This window comes from Lepisma saccharinum, chromosome 2 (genome assembly GCF_977018435.1).
Source record: "Lepisma saccharinum chromosome 2, izLepSacc3.1, whole genome shotgun sequence".
Lineage (NCBI taxonomy): Eukaryota > Metazoa > Arthropoda > Insecta > Zygentoma > Lepismatidae > Lepisma > Lepisma saccharinum.
This window is the reverse complement of record NC_139230.1, coordinates 56038659-56059732: the sequence shown is the minus strand read 5'-3', so window position 1 is coordinate 56059732 and position 21074 is coordinate 56038659. Positions and strand designations below refer to the sequence as shown.

At 37.6% G+C, this 21074-nt stretch overlaps 1 protein-coding gene across 1 annotated transcript in view; it reads right to left on the bottom strand.

Moving 5' to 3' along the window:
* Positions 1 to 781: 781 nt before the first annotated feature.
* Positions 782 to 21074, bottom strand: part of LOC145982157 (uncharacterized) — a 33715-nt gene continuing 13422 nt past the window's right edge. Inside the window, exons 5-6 of the mRNA XM_083115725.1 lie at positions 18114 to 18302; positions 782 to 1393 (exon numbers count right to left, since the gene is read on the bottom strand). Coding sequence (XP_082971851.1) covers positions 18132 to 18302 — 171 coding nt within the window. The 3' untranslated portion in view covers positions 782 to 1393; positions 18114 to 18131. The remainder of the gene's footprint in view (positions 1394 to 18113; positions 18303 to 21074) is intronic.

Here is a 21074-nt window from a genome sequence, read left to right as displayed (position 1 = left end):
AGAAATTGGCAGCAGAAAGTGTTTTGCTTTACGGCCGTTATACAGCGCAGCACTTCGTTGCTTTCATCCCGCACCCTTCCCCACCTAGTCTGGCCCCGCCCACAAGCTTTCACCTCTGCGCGTCGCTACTCCAGAGAATCCGGAAAAGCAGTATATATGAATTTCAAGGTCAGCACTATGGTTTCATCGATGCCACCTGCTGGATCGAAATCATAGCCATAATCTAAATTATTTTATACAAAGTGTTTCCATGACCTTGAATCAAACTGGCAGGGTGGATGGAGACTGACCCAAGTACCAATGTGAGATAAGGAACCCCGATCTGGAAATGATTCACTAGTTGGGGCTGCCTATGACAGTGAAATAAGACAACTGCAGCTTGTAGATTTAATACAGACATTACTACAGTCTATCGTAACACTCTACAACAAAAATGTTACAGTAGGTGTTCAAAATGATTGCCCTCAGCATCGATGCAGGCATGACAGTGTTGCAAGAAACTCTGTACCAGTGTTGAGTGCTACGATATACTAGTAATGTCTGCATTAAATGTACAAGCCACATCTTTTAGTTGTCTTGTTCTACTGTCATAGGCAGCCCCAACTCTTGTTTTGGCTTTTAACTTTTTAATGACACATTTCCAGATCGGGGTTCCTTATCTCAAATTGGTACTTGAGTCAGTCTCCATCCACCCTGCCAGTTTGATTCAAGGTCATGGAAACACCCTGTATACTGTCTTTGCATAATAAGTAAACAATAACATTTTTATTTCTCTCAACAAAACATTCATTTACTACTTGAGAAAGCAAGTTACATATTCTGTGACAGATGTCAACCAATTAAATATTCAGTCTTTCCCAGAAAGAAAATGAATAGGTTTACTCTCACTCCAAGTGTGTAAGTTGGTAAAAAGAGGAAAGAAAACAAAGAAGTGTAGGTAGTATGCAGAATGTGTTGATATTGAATTTTATTGCACCTGAAACAAGAACATATTGCAACGAGGTAGTTTCTATGATTCATCTTTTCGCTAAGCATCTTAATGCATTAATGGTAAAGCTGTTCTTACTGATGATAATGTATCCATTTGATACAATCATTAGTGCTTTCCAATTAACTTTGGAAACTTTTTTGTACAGAACACTTACTTTTGAGCCTATTTACATTATTAGTTCTAAGCATAATGTGAATCGATATTGTATGTATACACCATGAAATTATAATAGTAATGTGACAAGTCGATACTTTATGTACATATATTTTTTTCATATGATGAACATAATATGTTAATAACATGAAACCAACTAGCACACAGTTATTTTGTCAAAAAAAAAATACAGTTACATTGATGCTGCTTGAAAATCTCTAATTCTTGCCTTTGCAATCTCCAACTTTCCTGTAAAGATAGAAGATCAATGATGATGTAAGAATCAAATTGCTATAGTTTGTAACAAATAAGGGTGAGCAGTATGTAGTTCAAACAGCTAAAAGCAAAAATAGTCTCCACAATCATTTATTTATTTAGTACATATCATTCAGTCTGCAAGATAGCATCATCATTTATTTGAATGGCAAGCACTTCATAAAATTTTGAAAGGGAAGAAGTAAATATAAAACTACCCTAAGAATTCAATCAACACTTATGAGTCCCTAATCTTCAGATTTTTTTTGTTTATTTAAGTCCACTTTATGCACAGAAAAGCTAATCAGGACTGAACCTACAGTTTAATGTTGAATCCAAACCAATGTGCCTCCACCAGGTATTGAACCCAGGACCCTTTACTCTGCACATGTATGTGCATAACCCATTATTTAGATTTTATGTGTTACATCGTTCATTTGTTTTGTTTTAAGCATAAGGATTTACAAGACGACAATGTTACCACCAGTGATATGTGGTGATGTTGGCACTTGGGGTAGCAATTGATTACAGGTAAACCTTTAAAGCATCATGCACCCCCTCCCCTTCCTCACCACACAAATGCATAGATTGTAGGATTGTTTCCATACAGATGAAAGAAGCTAGCTATTTCAATGCAAATGATAATTTGGTGGCATGAAACCTGAATTTTTTTTATCTGTATCTGTGTCTGCAGATACCTGAATCCTCTATGAAGTTTCACTTCAAAAACTAAGCATAATTTGCATCTAACATGATAGTAGATAGTACAAAAGATTAGTTCCCACCATCACAATTGAATAGATAGTAAAGAGATGTTAGCTTTAGACATACTTTAGTTGACTGAAAATCTTGTCAGGTTGCACTTAAGTAACCTTTGAATTTCTTCACATATTTGTTATACTTGCATGTATTCACATATGCATCATAGGTGCACCAAAGAGGAGTTTTTGTAGGAGTAAAAACCCCCTTTGGACTTAATTTTCTTAAAAACGGTAAGTCATAATAGCACTCAAAATACTTTTCAGCAGTCTGACACCCCTTAATAACTTCCTGGTTGCATCTATGTGCTCAAGAAGATATGCACAATGGTATACTTGTGAGTGCAACACACCCTGGGTAATAATTGTATGTTTTTCAGACCCAGATAATGATATCACTTTCTGGTCTTGTGTATCTGTCATTTGGAATGTTTGTGGCTAGGTGATACCAGTTATAGGTTGTGGCATTGTTCTCAGACTGCGCAGACATGTCATTCTGATGACAATCTGTATGTTGTGAACACCACTCTCACACGTATACTAACCACGTAACCATTTTCTGCAAACATATTTTATTGCCGTGCTCACTGATTTTGTGTTGTGTCACTGTTTTCTGTTTTGATTCTTAGGTAATTATTTTATTTTACACCATTTACATTTTACTATTACTATTCTGACTAAATGAACTTTGAAATCATGTATTCTTCATGAATGAAGAACAGCAGTTCTGAGCATGGCTTGCTGAATCAAATGATGAGCAAAGAGAAGACCAGGGTAGAGTGTTTGATTCTCAGGGCCCACAAGATAATATCTGCTGACAAGTCATTGAAAAGTGATAATGATAGCAACACGGATCAATCTCCTTATGAAGATGAACTTATATTTACTTATTCCTTTCCCTCAATATATTGGGCAGGATGAAACTGCAAAGTAGAATGTATATCTCTCTTGTCAACAAGCAATAAATTGTTGAATTTATTACTAATGTTTGCAAATAGGTTAATATGGAAAGTAAATTCCAAATAAAATTATAAACATTCTTATTTTTTTTTCTTGATAATTGTCTCTTATAATTATAGGTAATCACTAATATTGCCATACAAGAATATCACTTTGCTATTATATAATAAATTAGCTCAATTTTAACTTAGAAGTGATATACATTTGGCAATACATATTTACGAACTATTTTTAATATGATGAATATAAAAAAGATATTCGAAAAATGACAAAAAATAATAAAATTCACATGTGAGCATGATTCTCACCATATACCAACTGTGTTCCTCTGGAACATGTATATCAAGGAAGGGTAAGAAAGCACTTTTTGGAAACAATAAACATGTGAAAAGAAAAGATTTGAGGGTTCAAATTCTGAGTACAGTATGAATGTTTCTTTATTACTGTCCCTCATCATGTCTATGAGTTCATTATCCATTTTTAATGTCGTGATTACATTTTGAAAACCAGAAAAGTGATTTGAAAGTGCAAAAATACAAATTAGCACAGTGAGAAAACTGATAAGAGGTTTTGCATAATTTTCTCCTTTGTACAGTTTTTCATGAGAACATAATTCCATTATACACACTCTTCCCCAACATCACACATATACATATTTCAGATTGTTATGTTTATCAAAATGTTTTGCTTAGCTCTCATACTTGAAAGCTAACACTGTTAAAATGTAAAAGAGAAGTTTTTGTCTGTTTTTATGTTATTATAATTATATTCCTTACTGGAAAAAATTAACTGTTTTTAAGTAATTTGTCTGGACACAAAATATGTACTTTCCCATTTCATAAGCAATTATCCTTGAAGACATATGATTGTATTGTATACATAAATGTAATGTGTAAAATTTGCAGTTTCAATATTACAATTACTGCAGATATTGCCAGCCTCTGTGATAGAGTTGTTGCAAGTGGTCCTGGATTTGAATCTCAGCCTGGGCTGGGCGTTCTTTGTGAATGTCCTTCATCAATTTTATCATATAATCATTCATCCTCATCTTTGCAATTAGCCAAAAGTGGCAGAAAAGTGGAGTAAAATAAACAAAATCAAATCGAATTAAATCAAATACTGCAGAAATCCTGCCCACCCCAATCTCCTTGGACTAACTGAAAGGGAATTGGTAAAAAAAAAAAAGGTAAAGTGCTCCCCTGTGCTTAGCACTATGCCATGAAGGCGTATAGGGGGTGTGGGGGTAACGCCCCACACTTTCTTGATCCGGCCGTGAGTGGGGGTGATGTGATCAGCATCATGCCCCTGACCGCCTTTACCCCCCAGGGTTTCCCCCAGGTACCCATGTCATTCGACGCTGGGTGGGCGCCGGAGCCGCTTCCAACGTTAGAAAAGTTCCCGGATTTGAAGGAAATCAATCCCCTATCAGGTTAGAGGTGAGGAGGTGGCAGGAGGAGTTCCTTTCAGCGGCAGTCTCTACTTGGTTTGGTTTGGTTTGAGTTGTTGTTTTAAGTCCACTTTATGCACAGTAAGGCTAATCGGGACTGGACCTACAGTCCGAAGCATGCAATTGTTAACTGCACTAAGCATTCTAGTAATGAAATTTAGAGTCTAAAGCAGGGACTTCTATAAGAGACCTTGGCAGCTGACATCTGGAAACCTGAAAGGTTTCCAAGAATCAATAGGCTGGCAGAGAAAATCTCAACCTTAGAAGAGGAGAGCTACATCCCAGAATTGAGAGTGAAGGGTAATGAAGACAAAATTCAACTCACTCTATCAAGAAAGGAAGAGTAGCAGAATCAGTAACTTGGAAAGGAAATCCAAATATCAAGAATTGGAAGTGTCTGAAGAATCCAGTGAAGTGAAATTTTATGAAATGGGCCCTAGAGCATTAAACAATGGAAATTCTATGTAAAATCACTACGAGGGACCATATCAGAAGACTCAACAACGTAATTCTGGCTGGTGTTGGCAGACATAACAACCAAGGAACCGTCATGGACTAAAAGACGGTCCGCAATTGTACTTAGTGGACCTCAATGGGTAGTGTATTCGTGGAAGACTGTATGAGTATCCCTAAGTGTAGATTTAAAAGTAAAGTGTGATAAGTGGATACTGAGTGTGATCACTCCAAGAAGCCTGGTAATGGACCATGGACTAGTGAAACTTCATCCACGGATCTGTCATGAACTTTACATTTATCCATTGGATGACATCCAGGAACCTCTAGATGCGGAAGACTATATCCAAGTCGAGGAAAGGAGACTGAAGAAGAAGCCATCATCCGGTCTAGTAACTCCCCTCACTTTGGGAGGCTAAAGGATCTAAGGATCCACAGTATTAATCTTAATTATGTATCAATGTTCTGTGCTTGGTATACTGTATTATATTTCTTATATAATCATCATATTATTTATTCTATTTTATATCATATGAGATTCTATTATATGTTGCTAAGCAAGGACAAGGGATTCTAAATTGTGAATGTGATGTCTTAAATACTTTTACTAGAGCAAACATCATAGGAATAGGTCTAAGGACCATGACAGAATAAGTCAATCATTTCTGACATATCACTTTCATTATTATTTTCTATATTATTTATATATGTTGTTTGAATTTATTCATAGTATTTATTCTTTCATTCTTTCTTATCTTTGTTCTGACACAAATACTATACATAGCGAAAACATCCAAACAGTAAACGCACCTTGGTTTTTCAAGATAGGCACCAAGGTTAATTACATCTCCACCATCACCTGCATCCTCCGTTCATCCTTTCCTTTGGGACACACTGCTCCTGGTAAGATTATAGCTAGATTAGCAATCGACGCCAAGTATGCCAGGAGAGAGGGTGATATGTGTGAGTGGCGAGAGGAGGCTGGAGGACCTTGTCCCTCAGTTTAAAGTGGGATCCGAACCACTTGCACCTCCACTGGGTATCGAACCCGGGACTCCTTGATTACAAGGCGATGACGCTACCACTGCACCATGGGGGAGGCGCAGTCTCTACTTGGAACATATCAGGTGGCCAAAAGGTTGTTAAGAGTATCTCCTTCAAACCTGCCTGCAGCTGATTGTACAAAGGGGTGAGAACCACATGAAAATGAGCATTGCTTAAAAACTAAAGATTTGACAGGACAATTAATATTGTGAATTGAAAATAATTAGATGTAAGATTTGAGATCGCTGCTAGATTCGCTACTCCTCAGTGCACGTCACTGGTTACCACTACCACTAATCCTTAGATTCAATACAACAAATGCCTTAAGTGTATCCCCTCTCTTTCTCCTCTATTTCCCCTCCATTCCCCCACCCCTCCTCCATTCCAGTTCACGTCAAGTCTAGCGAGAATTCCTCTTCCATTTGAGCTTGGCGTGCTACTTCCGGGGTTAGGTTATATCCTATTTTTACGTATTCCTTCCCATCCCACTTCTTGAACATCTTCCCCCACATCTCATCGATATTCCCATCGCCCCTGTTTAATTTATTCTCTCTTCCCTTACATATATACGACCCTTCATATACATTCTTTCTTATAGGTTTTTCCTCTTCCCTAAGCACTTTCCGTTTGGCGATTACGTGGCCTTCGTCAGGGATATGTTCGGAGAGCCCCGTCTTGGGAACCCCCTCCCTTATATCCTTGTCGTGCTCTCTCCACCGAACATTCATGCTTCTTCCTGTTCGATCCACATATTCCTTGCCATATTGGCAAACTATTCCATACACACCCTTCATCCCTCCCTCGTTTATTTTTTCCTCTTTTCTATCTTTCTTATACCCCGTGAAATTCTTTTCTAAAGTTTTTGGAGCTCGCATCCCACACCTTACGCCATACCCTCTTACAAGTCTTTCGATTTTCTCCGATATTCCGGGAAAGTACGGAATGCCTATATATTTAAATTCCCCCTCTTCATCTCTAACTTCTTCCTCTTTTCCTTTTCCGTCATTCTTCTGTTTATTCCTTTCTAATTCTTTCCCATATGTGACCTTAGCTTTACTTAAATTCCCCTTTAACTCCTCCTCTCTGTATCCGTTCCTATTTCCTATTCTCATTATCCATTCGATTTCTTTACGCAAATCTGCTTGGTTGTTACATAATCTGTGAGCCCGCAGGAAGAAGTTTTGAAATAAGTTATTCTTTGTCCTGTTGGCATGGGCCAATTCTTTATTGATGTATAGATCTCCCGATAATGCCTTATGATGAACCCCTGTATGAATTTTCTTTCCCTCTAGTTGAATTGCCAGGTAGGTCTAAGAAACTAATCTTATGGTCATCCATCTCTTCTTTAGTAAATTTTATCCTTTCCTCTTCTTACCCTAAGGTTTCGAATAGTTCCTCTACCTCCTCCCCCTCCCCAATAACAAGGATATCGTCTACGTATCTGCTGTAGAACTTAATTCCCCTGTTTATGAGGCTAAGTGCTGTCTTTTCGATAAAATGCATAAATATACTCGAGACAATTCCTGAGACTGGGTTCCCCATTGCTAGCCCTTCTTTTTGAATGTATATCCTCCCGTTTCCCCAAAAATAGTTAAACCCCGTACACAGGTTAAACCATCTAACATATTCCCATGCAATGCGTCAGCAGCTTTTTGTCTAGGAACACTGGGGTATAAATTTACGATGTCAAAGCTCACAACGTGATCGGAGTTATTAACTTTTAGTTTTTCAGTCTCTTCTTTGACGTCCATTGAGTTTTTAATACTAAATTCTGTTTTTTCTCCCACTCTTTTAATTCTTTTAACTAGGGTTCTGGCAAGCCCGTAACCCGGGTGGCTATACATTGGAATGATAGGTCGAAAGGAAATCCCTTCAAGGAAAATAAGATTGTCATAATAGATAAAGGTGTATATAGAAGGAAATTAGGTGAATGTTTTGACAACAATGATTTTAAGGTTGTAGATTTGAATCCAACAAAAAGAGTAAGACGAGAAATTAAGAAAGGCATAGAAACCGGTATAACAATAGCAAGAGTGGAAAAGAAAAAGTTAAAAGAGGGGTGTAAAAAGGGGGAAATCCCAACCGCATTCGGAATTCCAAAAACTCATGAAGAAGGGATAACCCCGGAAGTAGCACGCCAAGCTCAAATGGAAAAGGAATTCTCGCTAGACTTGACGTGAACTGGAATGGAGGAGGAGTGGGGGTGGGGGGAAATGGAGGGGAAATAGAGGAGAAAGAGAGGGGAGGAGCCCGACCTCACGCTCTATGAGGAAACTTTGGAGTATTGCAATTGCAGCACATGTGAGCCATGGCTATTCACAGCCTTAAGTGTATGCTGTTCAAAATTCATTCAACACCATTTGATGTGTTTTAGTAATTTAAAGTCACTCTTCTAATTCTTTTAAGTTAATATTGGTAAGGAGCATGAGTGATTAGATGAAAGAATGAGCATGCTTTGGCTGACACTTAAACGCAAAACCTTTTGGAGTCAAATGCATGGCGATTGATAGTAAACAGCTGAAGTTAAGCATGTGTCTCTTTCTCAGTGGCTGGGTAGCTGCATAAAACTACCAGTAAGGGCATTAGTGTAGTCATATGATGTCACAGTCGTACACCCAGGAATAAACTACAGTACTGTAGCCAGGAGGAGAGCTAAGGGGGCTAGCCCCCCCCCAAGAAATCCTTCAAATATCTAATTTAAATGCTATTTTTATTGTTAACAACAGAAATAAAGTTATAACCACAGTAAAAACTGCATTACATCGAAAAAAGTTTAGTGTATAATAGAGGAATGAGGTTATATTTTTTTAATCCAAGGAATAAATGGATCCGCAGCTTCCAAAACTTATAATTTTCTTTGTGAGAGGTCACAGAATATAAACTTTAGGAGTAAAAGTTACCACTAACTGTTAAAGCCTTTTTTTAAAAGATTGTGTAAAAGTTAATAACAAAATACAATAACTATGATTTTCAGTGCACTAACTGTACAAAATATTAGAAAAATAATAGAGAACAGTTGTGTTAGATATTCACTGATCGAGTAGCAAAGTCTCTTCATTTATGTAATAACAACAATAAATTTAAATTGAAATTGGTATATTTTTAATAACTTATAATAGTTATTATTATATGATAACAATAGTTATTATCGTAGTATAACAATAATTATTATTGTCATTATTGTTTGTACTAATAAAGTTTTATCTATGGCCTTGACCCCTCTACAAATGTTTCTGGCAATGCCTGTTCTCATAAGGGATGAGTGTCCCTCCCTGAAATAAAATCCTGGCTATGGGCCTGGCTGTAGCACAATAATTCAGACGAAGTTAGTCTGTGGGACATAACTGAGGTAGATGCTCAAATGCATTAGCGATTAGTTTCAATGAAATACTGTTATGTAAAGTTGTCTTGTTCTGTTGTAGGATGGCTGAAAGGTCTCATCTGAGTGATTATGATCATGGGAGAGTAGTAGCTAATCTCAAGTTGGGTCAAAGTGTCATCATTAGACTTCGGATTTTTAGGTTCTAAAAAGTGTGATTTTAGGTTCCTAACATAGTCTCTAAAAATCCAAAAATATGTTATAAAAATCCTAAAATAGGTTCTAAAAATGTTAAAATAGGCTCGAAAAATCCTGAAGTAGGTTCCAAAAATCTTGAACTCGTTCACAATTTCTGAAAAATATTGATTAGGTACAATAGTTGAAAACAAAATTTCAAAATAATTGCAAGACATTTTAAGTTGCATACATAAAAAACAAATATAAATTTTCTAACCAAATTTTCATTTGTACACATCATTTTTCAAAATGATCCACAAATTATTGTAATACTATACTTCTATTGTTAGCAAAAGTTTCTTGTTTATATGAAAAATGAAGTATGTATAATTTGCTGCACAATACCAGGATGGCTACTCACTGGAAATTTCTTGAATTTATACATATTTTTAAATGCCGAGGCAAGTTTTTCAACATGAAGGGAAAGAAAGCTGCGTGAAAAATAAAGCAGAATTCTCTGAATCCGTTTACTTCGTTAGTGTCCTTTGCAGAACAACCTATCTGACAGATGGAAGATTATTGCAAAATAAGATGTGTTAAAGGTGATTAAGTAAATTTGAGTTTGAAATTCTATTATATATTGAGTCTGAGTATGTGAAATGGCAAATGTAAACTCCCAATCTTAAAGTAAATATTTTAAATATATTGATTTGAATTAGAAATTTTGGATGCATTGGAATCACACGGACCCTTTATATTGTGTGCAGGTGGTGAGAGGCGGTAATACAACAGGCTGAAATAGGAAAAACATCTGCTTGTATCTGCCATCACAACTACATAACAATATTTTTTCATGTTATTCACAGTCAAACTCTGTCTTTTGTCTCTCAGGAAAATGAACAGAAGCATTAGCAGTGGCGCAAATTTGAATTTTTTAGAAATTTGAAGTTTGCATATACGCTGATGATATTGTTCTCCTAGCAAAAGATAGCAACAGCCTACAAAATGCTGTCCTAGAGTGGGGCCGAGCATTCAAAGAACGAAGGATGGAAATCAATGTTAGCAAGACGAAAGTCATGCACTTCACTAAACAAGAACCATCAAGGATGCACATTCATTGGAATAATAAGACCTTAGAACAAGTAGAACAGTTTGAACATTTAGGAACCATACTAACTGCGGACGGGAAAATGGACTCTGAAATTAATCACAGAATTCAGAAAGCAAATAATCTGTACTATAATATTAGTAACACCATTAGAGGTAAAAAGGAGATTAGTAAAGAAACAAAAATGAAAATATATAAAATAGTCTATCTCCCCATGCTACACTCATGCTCATAAATTAAGGATAATGCTGAATCTTGTACAAAGAAATATTTGGTGTGCACGTTGCAGCTTGAAATTATGTCCGGGTACTGTACCAAAGAACCTGTGTTGACTATGACGTTGATCCAGTGTGTGGTGGCGCTGTAAGCAGACCAATGACTCACAGGAGCGAAACTGCTGACCAGGGTACAGTGCCTATAGGAAGTGTGCAGTTGTGTTCGGTTGTGCTAATGGTGAGTGCGTGTGTGAAATGGCTCAACGAACACATATTGATGATGTAATGAGGGGAAGGATACTTGGGCAGCTAGAGGCGAGCCAAAGACAGCAGGTCGTGTCACAGGTGCTCCATGTGCCACAAAGTGTCATCTCACGATTATGACAACGATTCCAACAGACTGGAAACGTGTCTCGGCGCTACAGCAGTGGACGTCCACAGTGTACAACACCACGAGAAGACAGGTATCTGACCATAAGTGCCCGGTGACACAGACGGAGTACTGCCGGAGGCCTTGCTCGAGACCTTGCAGCTGCCACTGGAACAGTTATTTCCAGACACACTGTGTACAGACGACTCAACAGGCACGGTTTATTAGCCCGGAGGCCTGCAATTTGCATTCCACTGTCACATGGTCACAGAGTAGCCCGTAACACTGGTGTAGAGAACACAGGACATGGGCAATGGAAGAATGGTCTCATGTACTCTTCACTGACGAGTCCAGGTATAGTCTCAACACTGATTCTCGTCGTGTAACCATCTGGCGTGAACCAGGAACCAGATACCGACCCGGTAATATCGTCGGAAGGGACCAGTATGGATGTGGTGGTGTCATGGTGTGGGGTGGCATTATCCTGGGTTCACGTACACCCTTGCATATCTTCGACAGAGGTACTGTAACAGGTCAGGTGTACCGGGATGTTATTCTGCAAGATTACGTTCGTCTTTTCAGAGGTGCAGTTTATCCTACGTTCCTCCTGATGGATGACAATGCCAGGCCACACCGAGCTGCTATTGTGGAGGAGTACCTTCAAACAGAAGACATCATACGAATGGAGTGGCCTGCCTATTCCCCCAACCTCAATCCAATCGAACATGCTTGGGATGCTCTAGGCCGACGTGTCGCCGCACGTCTTCCACCTCCTTGGACTCTTCAGGAGCTCCGACAGGCACTGGTGCAAGAATGGGAGACCATACCCTAGCAGCTGCTCGACAGCCTCCTCCAGAGTATGCCAAGCCGTTGTACTGCATGTGTCAATGTGCATGGGCATCACATTCCATACTGAAACCTGTGCACATGCGCAAAGAACTGTGGAACAACAATTTCCAATCTCCCTTGCTTTGTATCATACGTGCGCTCTTTGGTTTTTCTCACGTTTTCTGCAATAAACAGGGTTAAACAGGGTATGTGGATGTCTTTCTTGTGTGTTCAACATGTGTCTGTGCTCCCACAACTAGTTTGTTTCAGTGCTGTATCGTGGGGCACAAAAACCTCTATTATCCTTAATTTATGAGCATGAGTGTATTATATGGATCAGAAAGCTGGATAATGCAAACTAAATTGGAGAGCAGACTTACTGCTACTGAAATGAAATTCTTAAGAAAAACTGTAGGAAAGACAAGGAGAGATATGATACGAAACACAACAATAAGAGAGAATGCCTGAATCAGGAACCACTGATTGAAATAATCGAGAAGAGAGAATTAGGCTGGCTGGGACATCTTATCAGGATGGAGGAAGAGCGTAAACCGAAAAAAATATTTGAGGCCCGACCAGAAGGAAAGAGAGGAAGGGGACGACCCAGGTTGAACTGGAACCAGTACATTTATGGACTGGCACAGAAGAGAGGGAAGACACCGGACGAAGTGAAAAGACTGGCACAGGATAGAACTTCTTTTAAGAAGTGGCTGAAAGGACCCGATGCCTAAGTGGGCATAAGGGAGAAGAAGAAGAAGATTTTGGACTGTGCAGGTAGCAGTGGTGCCAGACATGTTGTTTAAAACTTTGAGAAACCACCATGGACTTGGGGCGAGGTAAATCGGCAGAGAGTGTGTTTCAATCACGTTAGTCACTGAATTTTTTGTCACGAAATGGAACAAATACTTCTGCGTGATATAAAAATCCTGCAAAACCTAAAAAAAATTATAAAACCTAAAAAAAGATTTGATTTAGGTGCATAAACCTAAAATAGGTTCAAACAAGCAAAATAGGTTATTTTAGGCACTATAAAACTTCATCAGTTGTTTCGTTCTTTAATGAAAAGCTGATGTAACTTGTTATTTCTTATTTACCTGCAAAGGAAAAAATAGGTTAAAAACCTAAAATCCGAGGTTTAGTCATCATCGAGGTTGATGAATGTGACATTTTATTGTAGGTAAACTAGGTCACTTCAGTAATTTAACTAATAACTGCTATACCCCCTCCTCATTTTCCTATATGTGATGTATTGAAACATCATTTGCTTCCTCTTAAGACTACACTTGGCCATTGACATATAATGACATTAGTGATATTACCACAGTACGAGGTCTGAGAATTAAGTTCGCCAACTAGCCACTGTTTAGTGCTGAGGGCAGCACTATACAAGCAGGTTTGTAAGATTTTGTAACCTTTGTATTTCAGTGTCTCACAGAAGTGTTCATGTTGACGCATGGTAGATTTGTGCAGAGTGGTGTGCATTGTTGTTTGTGCTTGTGTGTGTGTGTGTGTGTGTGTGCAGTCGTGAAAATAACTGAGCTGGAATTAGAGCAACAAACAAACATCAAATTTCTGGTGAAACTGGGCAAGAGTTGGAGTGAAATACAGGAAATTTTAGTGCAGTTATACGGTGGGAATGCCGTGAAGAAAACAGCAGTGTACAAATGGATTAAATGGTTTTCTGAGGGGAGGGGACAAGTGACTGATGATGAAAGGGTAGGGTGGCCAGTAACGTGCCAAACAGACGAAAACATTGCGTCTGACAATGAGATCCATAGCAGACTAAATGAACATTGATAGGGAAACTGTGCTGAAAATTTTAACTGAAGACCATGGCATGCACAAGGTGTGTGCCAAAATGGTCCCAAAGGAGCTTACCGATGAACAAAAGCAAAGGAGGGTTGAATTGTGCACAGACCTGTTGAAGAGGCAAGACGATGTTTTGGGCCAAATAATCACATGTGATAAAACCTGGGTTTTTGCGTATGACCCTGAAACAAAGCGACAAAGTGTCCAATGGAAGTAACCTGCTTCTCCATGACCAAGAAATTTCCGTCAATCAAAATCAAAAATCAAAATGTTGTTGATAACCTTTTTTGATATCCCAGTGATTGTTCACTATGAATTTCTACCACTAGGACAAACAGTTAACCATGTGTACTATTTGGGAATGCTGCAAAGGTTGCGTGAAGAAGTGAGACACAAACGACCATAACTTTTTGCTAACAACTCATCGCTCATGCATCACGACAAAGCACCTGCTCACATGGCACTGTCTGCACGGGAGTTTTTGACCAGGAAACAAATAAGGACTAAAAGTGGTAAACGTTATAAGTGCCAAAAGCGAAAGTGTTGGGAAATTGCATCGTTCCGCACATCAGCCCGTAAGAACGTGCACACTAGTGACCTCTTTACATACCCTTTGAACTACTTAGAGGGCTACCAGCCAGTGGCGTAGCATGAGCATTTCGGATGGGAACGCCAAGTTAGAAGGAAGGGTAGGCCTTTTTTTTTTTTTTTTTTTTTTTTTGCTTAAGAGTTTACTTATGAAATTAGCCGACATATGTATTGTCCATTTAAAATCACAATCTCAATGTGTTTATTACATTAAGTCAGCCGGGTTCCGATAAAACATGATCCATGCTTGTTTTATGTAGAAAATAAGATGCCTCAGTGTGCAATAAATGCTTGGAGCACTGTTGTTCTATACCCATTTTTAATTAGATTGCTCAAGTCAGAAACACCGCACACCATTCGGAGTATTTTGCTCCACACGTAACACATGTGTAGCAAAACAGTATTTTATAATCAAGGAAACCTTTCGGCATGATGCAAGTAATTAAAAAACCTACCTGAATCACAAGCGCCTTTAGAACAACAGTAGACTTCATTGTTGTGGATGATACAACTATTGAATGATTTGGTTTATTTTACTTCGCTTTCTATCACTTTTGGCTAATCGCAAATATGAATATGAGTGATGATATTGATAAAGTTGATGAAGAGACACTCACAAAGAACAAACATGCGTAGGCTCGGGATTCGAACCGGAAACCTCTCGCGCTGTGCAAAACACACTGACACGAAGGGGAGTGGATGATCCAACAATCGTACACTCTACTGACGTAACAGTGCCTATTAGTAGTAATTCAGAGTTTCAGACCACTGTTTATTGTATCTTGAGAATGCTGATAAACATTTTAAAATAATTTTGTCAAGAGATCATACAATGTTAAGAGTGTTGAAACGAATACTAAACATTTCCACTGGCACAATATTAGGCAGTTAAGATACTAATGAAAAAATATATTTTTTAAATAAATAGTTTTGTGAGTTAGGTGGTAGAGCAGCCACAGGCTGAACTTCTACCACGATGACTTTATCAACTTGTTTGACAAAAACGTTTTTGTTCTTTTAGTTTTTAATGCACTTCACTGTTCTTGCGATAAATTACACGATGCAGTGGTCATTAAAGAGAGATACGTCAGTCAATATTGCTTATTGTAACATCACACAGCATGAGCAGAGGCACGAGCGCTAAAAACCGGGTAGGAATTCTACTTCTGTCGTCTGCATCGGAAGTACAGGGCCTTGAATCGGAAGGCAGGAAAGGTTACATGGCCCCTAGAACCAATCAGGTTTCCGTACGCCCGCGTATGGCGAGAGCATTTCGCCCGTGCTGTAGAGATCCAAGCCACAAGCTTTCCCTCCTCCTCTCTGCCTACAGGCAGGTATGGTCCTGTACGCCAAACCTAGCCGGCATCCGGCAAGCAAAGACATTAGAGAAATGCTACAAGGAGAGCTGTTAGTGGAGCGTTGTAGACGGATCGCGAAAAATAGCTTTTATAATGCCATTATGCTCAAACATGTATATAATTAGTCACGTTTTACTTTATATTTAGAGCATTTACGCATTCTTAAAATTTTAAATCAGTGAACGCCAGGCGTATGGGCATATTAGGATGCTACGCTACTGCTACCAGCCACATTTCACGTTTACCACATTATAAAGCATGGCACATTTCACAGTTTAACGTGGAAAACGGTATTTGAATTATTGTGGCACTTACTGCGTTTACCAATTTTAGTCTTCAAATAACTTTGGTAGACCACCCACCATACTCACCTGACTTTGCCCCCAATGACTTCTTTCTTAACCCAAAGATGAAACAAGTTTTGAAGGGAAGATATTTGATGACATTGAGGACATTAAGGCTAATACAACAGCAGCTCTGAAGGCCATTCCAGAAAGAGAGTTCCAAAATTGCTTTGAAAGGTGGAGTAGGCACTGGCATCAGAGTATAGCTTCCCAAGTCGAGTACTTTGAAGGTTACCACAGCGCTAATCAGCAATAAATATGTAGCATATTTTCTGGGATACGTTCATGAACTTAGTTCTCAGACCTCGTACTTTTCTACTACAATTATGCCTTCTTCATTAGAATAACTAAAAAGTGAACATTCTGAAAAAGAAAACATATTGCTTTGTTGTTGCTATATTCTCACCTTGTTGCAACTAATCTTTAGTCTCATGTTTTTTTTAAGTAACTGATATGTTATCTCTCTCCCTCTCTCTTTTCTCTCTTATGTATCTACCTTTATAAAATACTGTATGAATATTTAGGAAAAAAATGAAATTGTGTGCTTGAGATACACAGTATGAACTTGTGCATTCATTGTCACAATTCCACTCTTGAGAGTGAGTATTTCTTTAACATTTCTCTATGCCAATTACTTAAATCTGTTACTTTAGATTTAACAGTTGGCCAGAAATATATGTGTGTGCATATATGTTAATCTATTCCAAAATTGGGCTTCCCCGATGGTATAGTGGTAATGTTGTCACCTTTTTAATCAAGGAATCTGGGTTCAATACTGGGTGGAGGCACATAGTGGTTCGGATCCCACTTTAAACTGTTGGTCCAGTCCCGATTAGTATATCTGTACATAAAGTGGACTTAAATAAAAAAAACTCAAACTTCAACAAAAACTATTCCAAAATTATATTCCTTTCCTTGTTTGAAGAAAAATTATACATGGCCTGTCTAAAAAGTAACAGACCTTTTCTTTTCCCAAGGAAAATATCAATGGCAGGTTGTCTACATTCTGCACAGAGTTAAAGTAACCTTCATGCACATGTACACTTTCTTGTTCGCCAAAATGACGGAATGTGTGGAGCAGAGATACTACATCATGTTTTGCCAGAAGCTTGAGGATACATAAACGGAAACAATTCGCAAGATTCAACGGGCATTTGGTGATGATGTCATTGGGGTTACCATAATAAACAACTGGTACAACCGCTTCAAATATGGACCAACATTGGCGGAAAGTGATCAGCATTCTGGGAGGCCATCAACAAGCTGGAATGCAGAAAACGTTGAGAAAGTGAGGTTCTTGACAATGGAAGATTGCCGTGTGCATTCATTTTACTGGAGGATTTAGGCTTGCACAAGGTAGCAGCAAAACTTGTGCCCAAGCTGCTGTCCCAGAAACAGCGAGAACATTGACATGAAGTAGCACAAGACATGCTAGAGACTCAACAGGGATGCAGAGTGTCTCAACACCATGATGACTGGAGATGATGATGATGGACATTGCTCCATGTGACTTCTGGTTGGTCCCGAAGCTAAAATCTTCACTGACAGGCTCCCGTTTTGACAGCCGAGAGGACATTAACGCGATGGCAGAGTTGAGAGACATTCCAGGAGTGCTTCCAGTAATGAAGGCTCATTGGGCTAAGCATGTGAAATTCCAAGGGAGCTACTTTGAAGGGAATTAGGATGTGAACCATTCCAGACAAGTGACTTTCTTTTCCCAGCATAAAGTCGGATACTTTTTAGACATGCCACGTATTCTTTTTGTAAAACACTGTTGTATCCTCAGATAGAAAAATTAAACTATATCCATGTGTGTAATAACACACTGTTACTTATTTAAGATAACTACATAATTTTAGCAGTGAATAATCAATAGCACATTGCACAACTTTGTTGTATTGTAGGAACATTCTTTCTTATCTAAACAGCAACTTACCTCATTAAATAGCAGGAGCTACAAAAATTTGAATTGTGGTGTTCCTTGAATCACTTTTGTTTTCCACAAAGCTACAAATATAAATCCTGCAGCGACAAGTAATGTCACAATTCTGCCTGACCTTCTAGAAACTGGTTCATTTTTCTCAACTATTATGTCAGCAGATAGAATCTGATCACTACCTTCCAACTAGAATAAAACAGAATGATAAATAGATACATTATAGAGGTATATTCAATAGAAATTATATAAAATAAAGCCAGTTGACTGAACTGTATCACTCCTACAATCTATCTATATATACATTAGGGATGGGTTGATTTAAAATTTTTGCCATTACCAATAAAGTACTGATATGAAATTTTCTGATAATGATAACTGATATTCTACTGGTCTGATAAAAAAGATGCAAACGCTCCTTGAACATCAATGGCTCATTGAACTACTCAATTAATGTAAGTAACCAGGAGATTGCAATAGGTTTTGAATATGCTAAAGAACTACATATTTAGAAATGTATTTTACAAAACCAGGACACATCAATAATACATTTATATCAATAAAAATAATAATGAAATGACTAAATTTTACACTGGATTACAAGTTATTTATAGCTAAACACATCAGTGAATCTTTCTAGTTATACCTTCTTTAATTGGAATACAATCTACAAAACTTTCTTGCTTACTCTTGTTACATCTGTCTTCTCATCTGTTTCATATGCATTCTGTTAAAACCTTAAAAAATACAGTGTTAGGTTCATGTTATTGATATGCTAACCTGCCATTTGCATTTTCTTTGTGCTTTCCCCATTTGGTTTACTGCTAGGGACCTCATGATTGTGTGTCATTAAGTTTTAGACTTCAAAAGTTTTCTTTCAATAATATTGGCTATATTTTCACTTCACATGTGTTTTTGCATTTTCAAATCAATTCATTCTTTCTACTTCAAGATTAGTTGTAGTTTTTTGCTTCTTTCCCATTCAGGGTCACTTAGCAATTTGTAGTTATTTAAATGAAACCACTGCTCTCCCTTCTCATTCAGCTCTTTCATTCTATAGTAAACTGTGTGTATATACACATCCATTTAAATCCACTTCCATGATCTAATCATTCAGACATTTTATTGTCTCGCATTTTCTTTCCTTTTTTTTGCCTCTTTCTTTTGATATTGATATTAAATCCTTTATTTATATCATTCACATTATGTACTGTATTGTAATCACTATATTATGCTTTCTGTTGATCTCAGGAATAATTATATACTTCCTCTTCTCTTTTCTTTCTATTTTATTTTGTTTTACTCAAAACAATATCATATATATATATTCTGTGTTGACATCAAATAGTCTAAATTCTCTTTATCATCATTACATATTTTCTTTGCTTATTATAATGTTTCATTCTTTATACTTCTTCCAATCTTTTCATTTATCCATATATGTTGCATTGGTTGTTACAATTCCAAAAGAGCATTGCTTCTCAGCATATTTTAATTTGATATTTCAATATTGAATAAGTTAGGATAGGATAGTTATTGAAGTTAGTCTTGAAGCTTTCCTGGTGACGAATGATGAAAAGATTCTCTTGGGCTATCGACCAGGTGAGTTGTGGAAAGGATTCCAAGCTTACAAGAGCTAACGTCACTCTCATATTGTTGTTACTATTAGATAGTTATTGTTGTTTGGTCTTTAAGGTAGCTCCTTATTTTATGGTTTCTTTGTGTGAATGGTGATTGATCATAATAACTAGTTATCATTTTGAAAATTAATATTTCTTTTCAGTGAAATATCATAACATATATTTAATTTTCAAGTGTTATTCTATTTCTATATTTCTATTTTATTCTATTTAATCTTTCGATCATTCAGACATAACTTTCATATTAACTTAACTGTAATTCATTATATGTTTACTATAACGAGTTGTAAGATAAATAGAGATTACACTGTTATGAGGTGACAGTGCATATGACAGTAAATGGTAACTTTCCGAAAACATTTAAAATGTACTTCTTTCACTGTTATGCTTGATAATTTAATGGTGCTTCTTGCATACATGCATAAAAATGTTTGCCATAAAGGCATCATTTGTTGTGTGACCTTGATATGAACTGACTCCTCTCTACTTGATAATGACTTCTTATGTTGTCTACTTCTGCACATTGTCAATTTTGTGTGTTGTAAATCAGAACTCAAGTGAGGTGAATTTGTGCATTACACAAGCCTGCAAAATTGTATTAATGGATTAATGAATAAATGCATGTGGAATTCTTGAATCCTGGTCGTTTTTGCATTTCTACATCATGTATGAAAATTTTGCAAATGCTTTGTCATTTGTTTTATTCTTGAAATTGTTGATTGTATCTGATAACATTAATTATGGGAGAGGAATTATGATATGATTGCAATACTTTCACTAAATTTCAGTCACGCAACTAAAAATGTATACTATTACTATTAGAAATTGTAAAAACAATTTTAAATATTTGAATTTTTCCTGAAGGATCCCATATTAACAGCTAGACTTCCTTCTTTTCCATTGAAAATAAATGGTTTGTTGATTTGTGAGGGTTTTTTCTTGCTGAAGACTAACAGTAACCAGCCATCATTGAATCATCCTTTCAATCTTGGTCCCTTCTTATTATTTGTTTTCTATCCTGATGAGTCCCACATCCTGGCCATGCAGTCGAAGGCATCATGCTTTGGACTCCTGCTACGGGATGCGTGCAGGTTCAAGTCTTCTTGCGGGAAGCATAACAACTTTTCTCCTGAGATTTCAACCCATGTATGGGACCAGTGGCCACCACCATCGTGAGGAAATTGGAGAGCTACGAATGAGTAGTATAACCCAGTCATGGAAACCTACAACAACGACTGGGGGTTCATCGTGCTGTCCACACATCACCTCATAACTGGTTGGACGATCTCCCACCTCGGCAAGTGGGAGTGAGGGCGGCAGT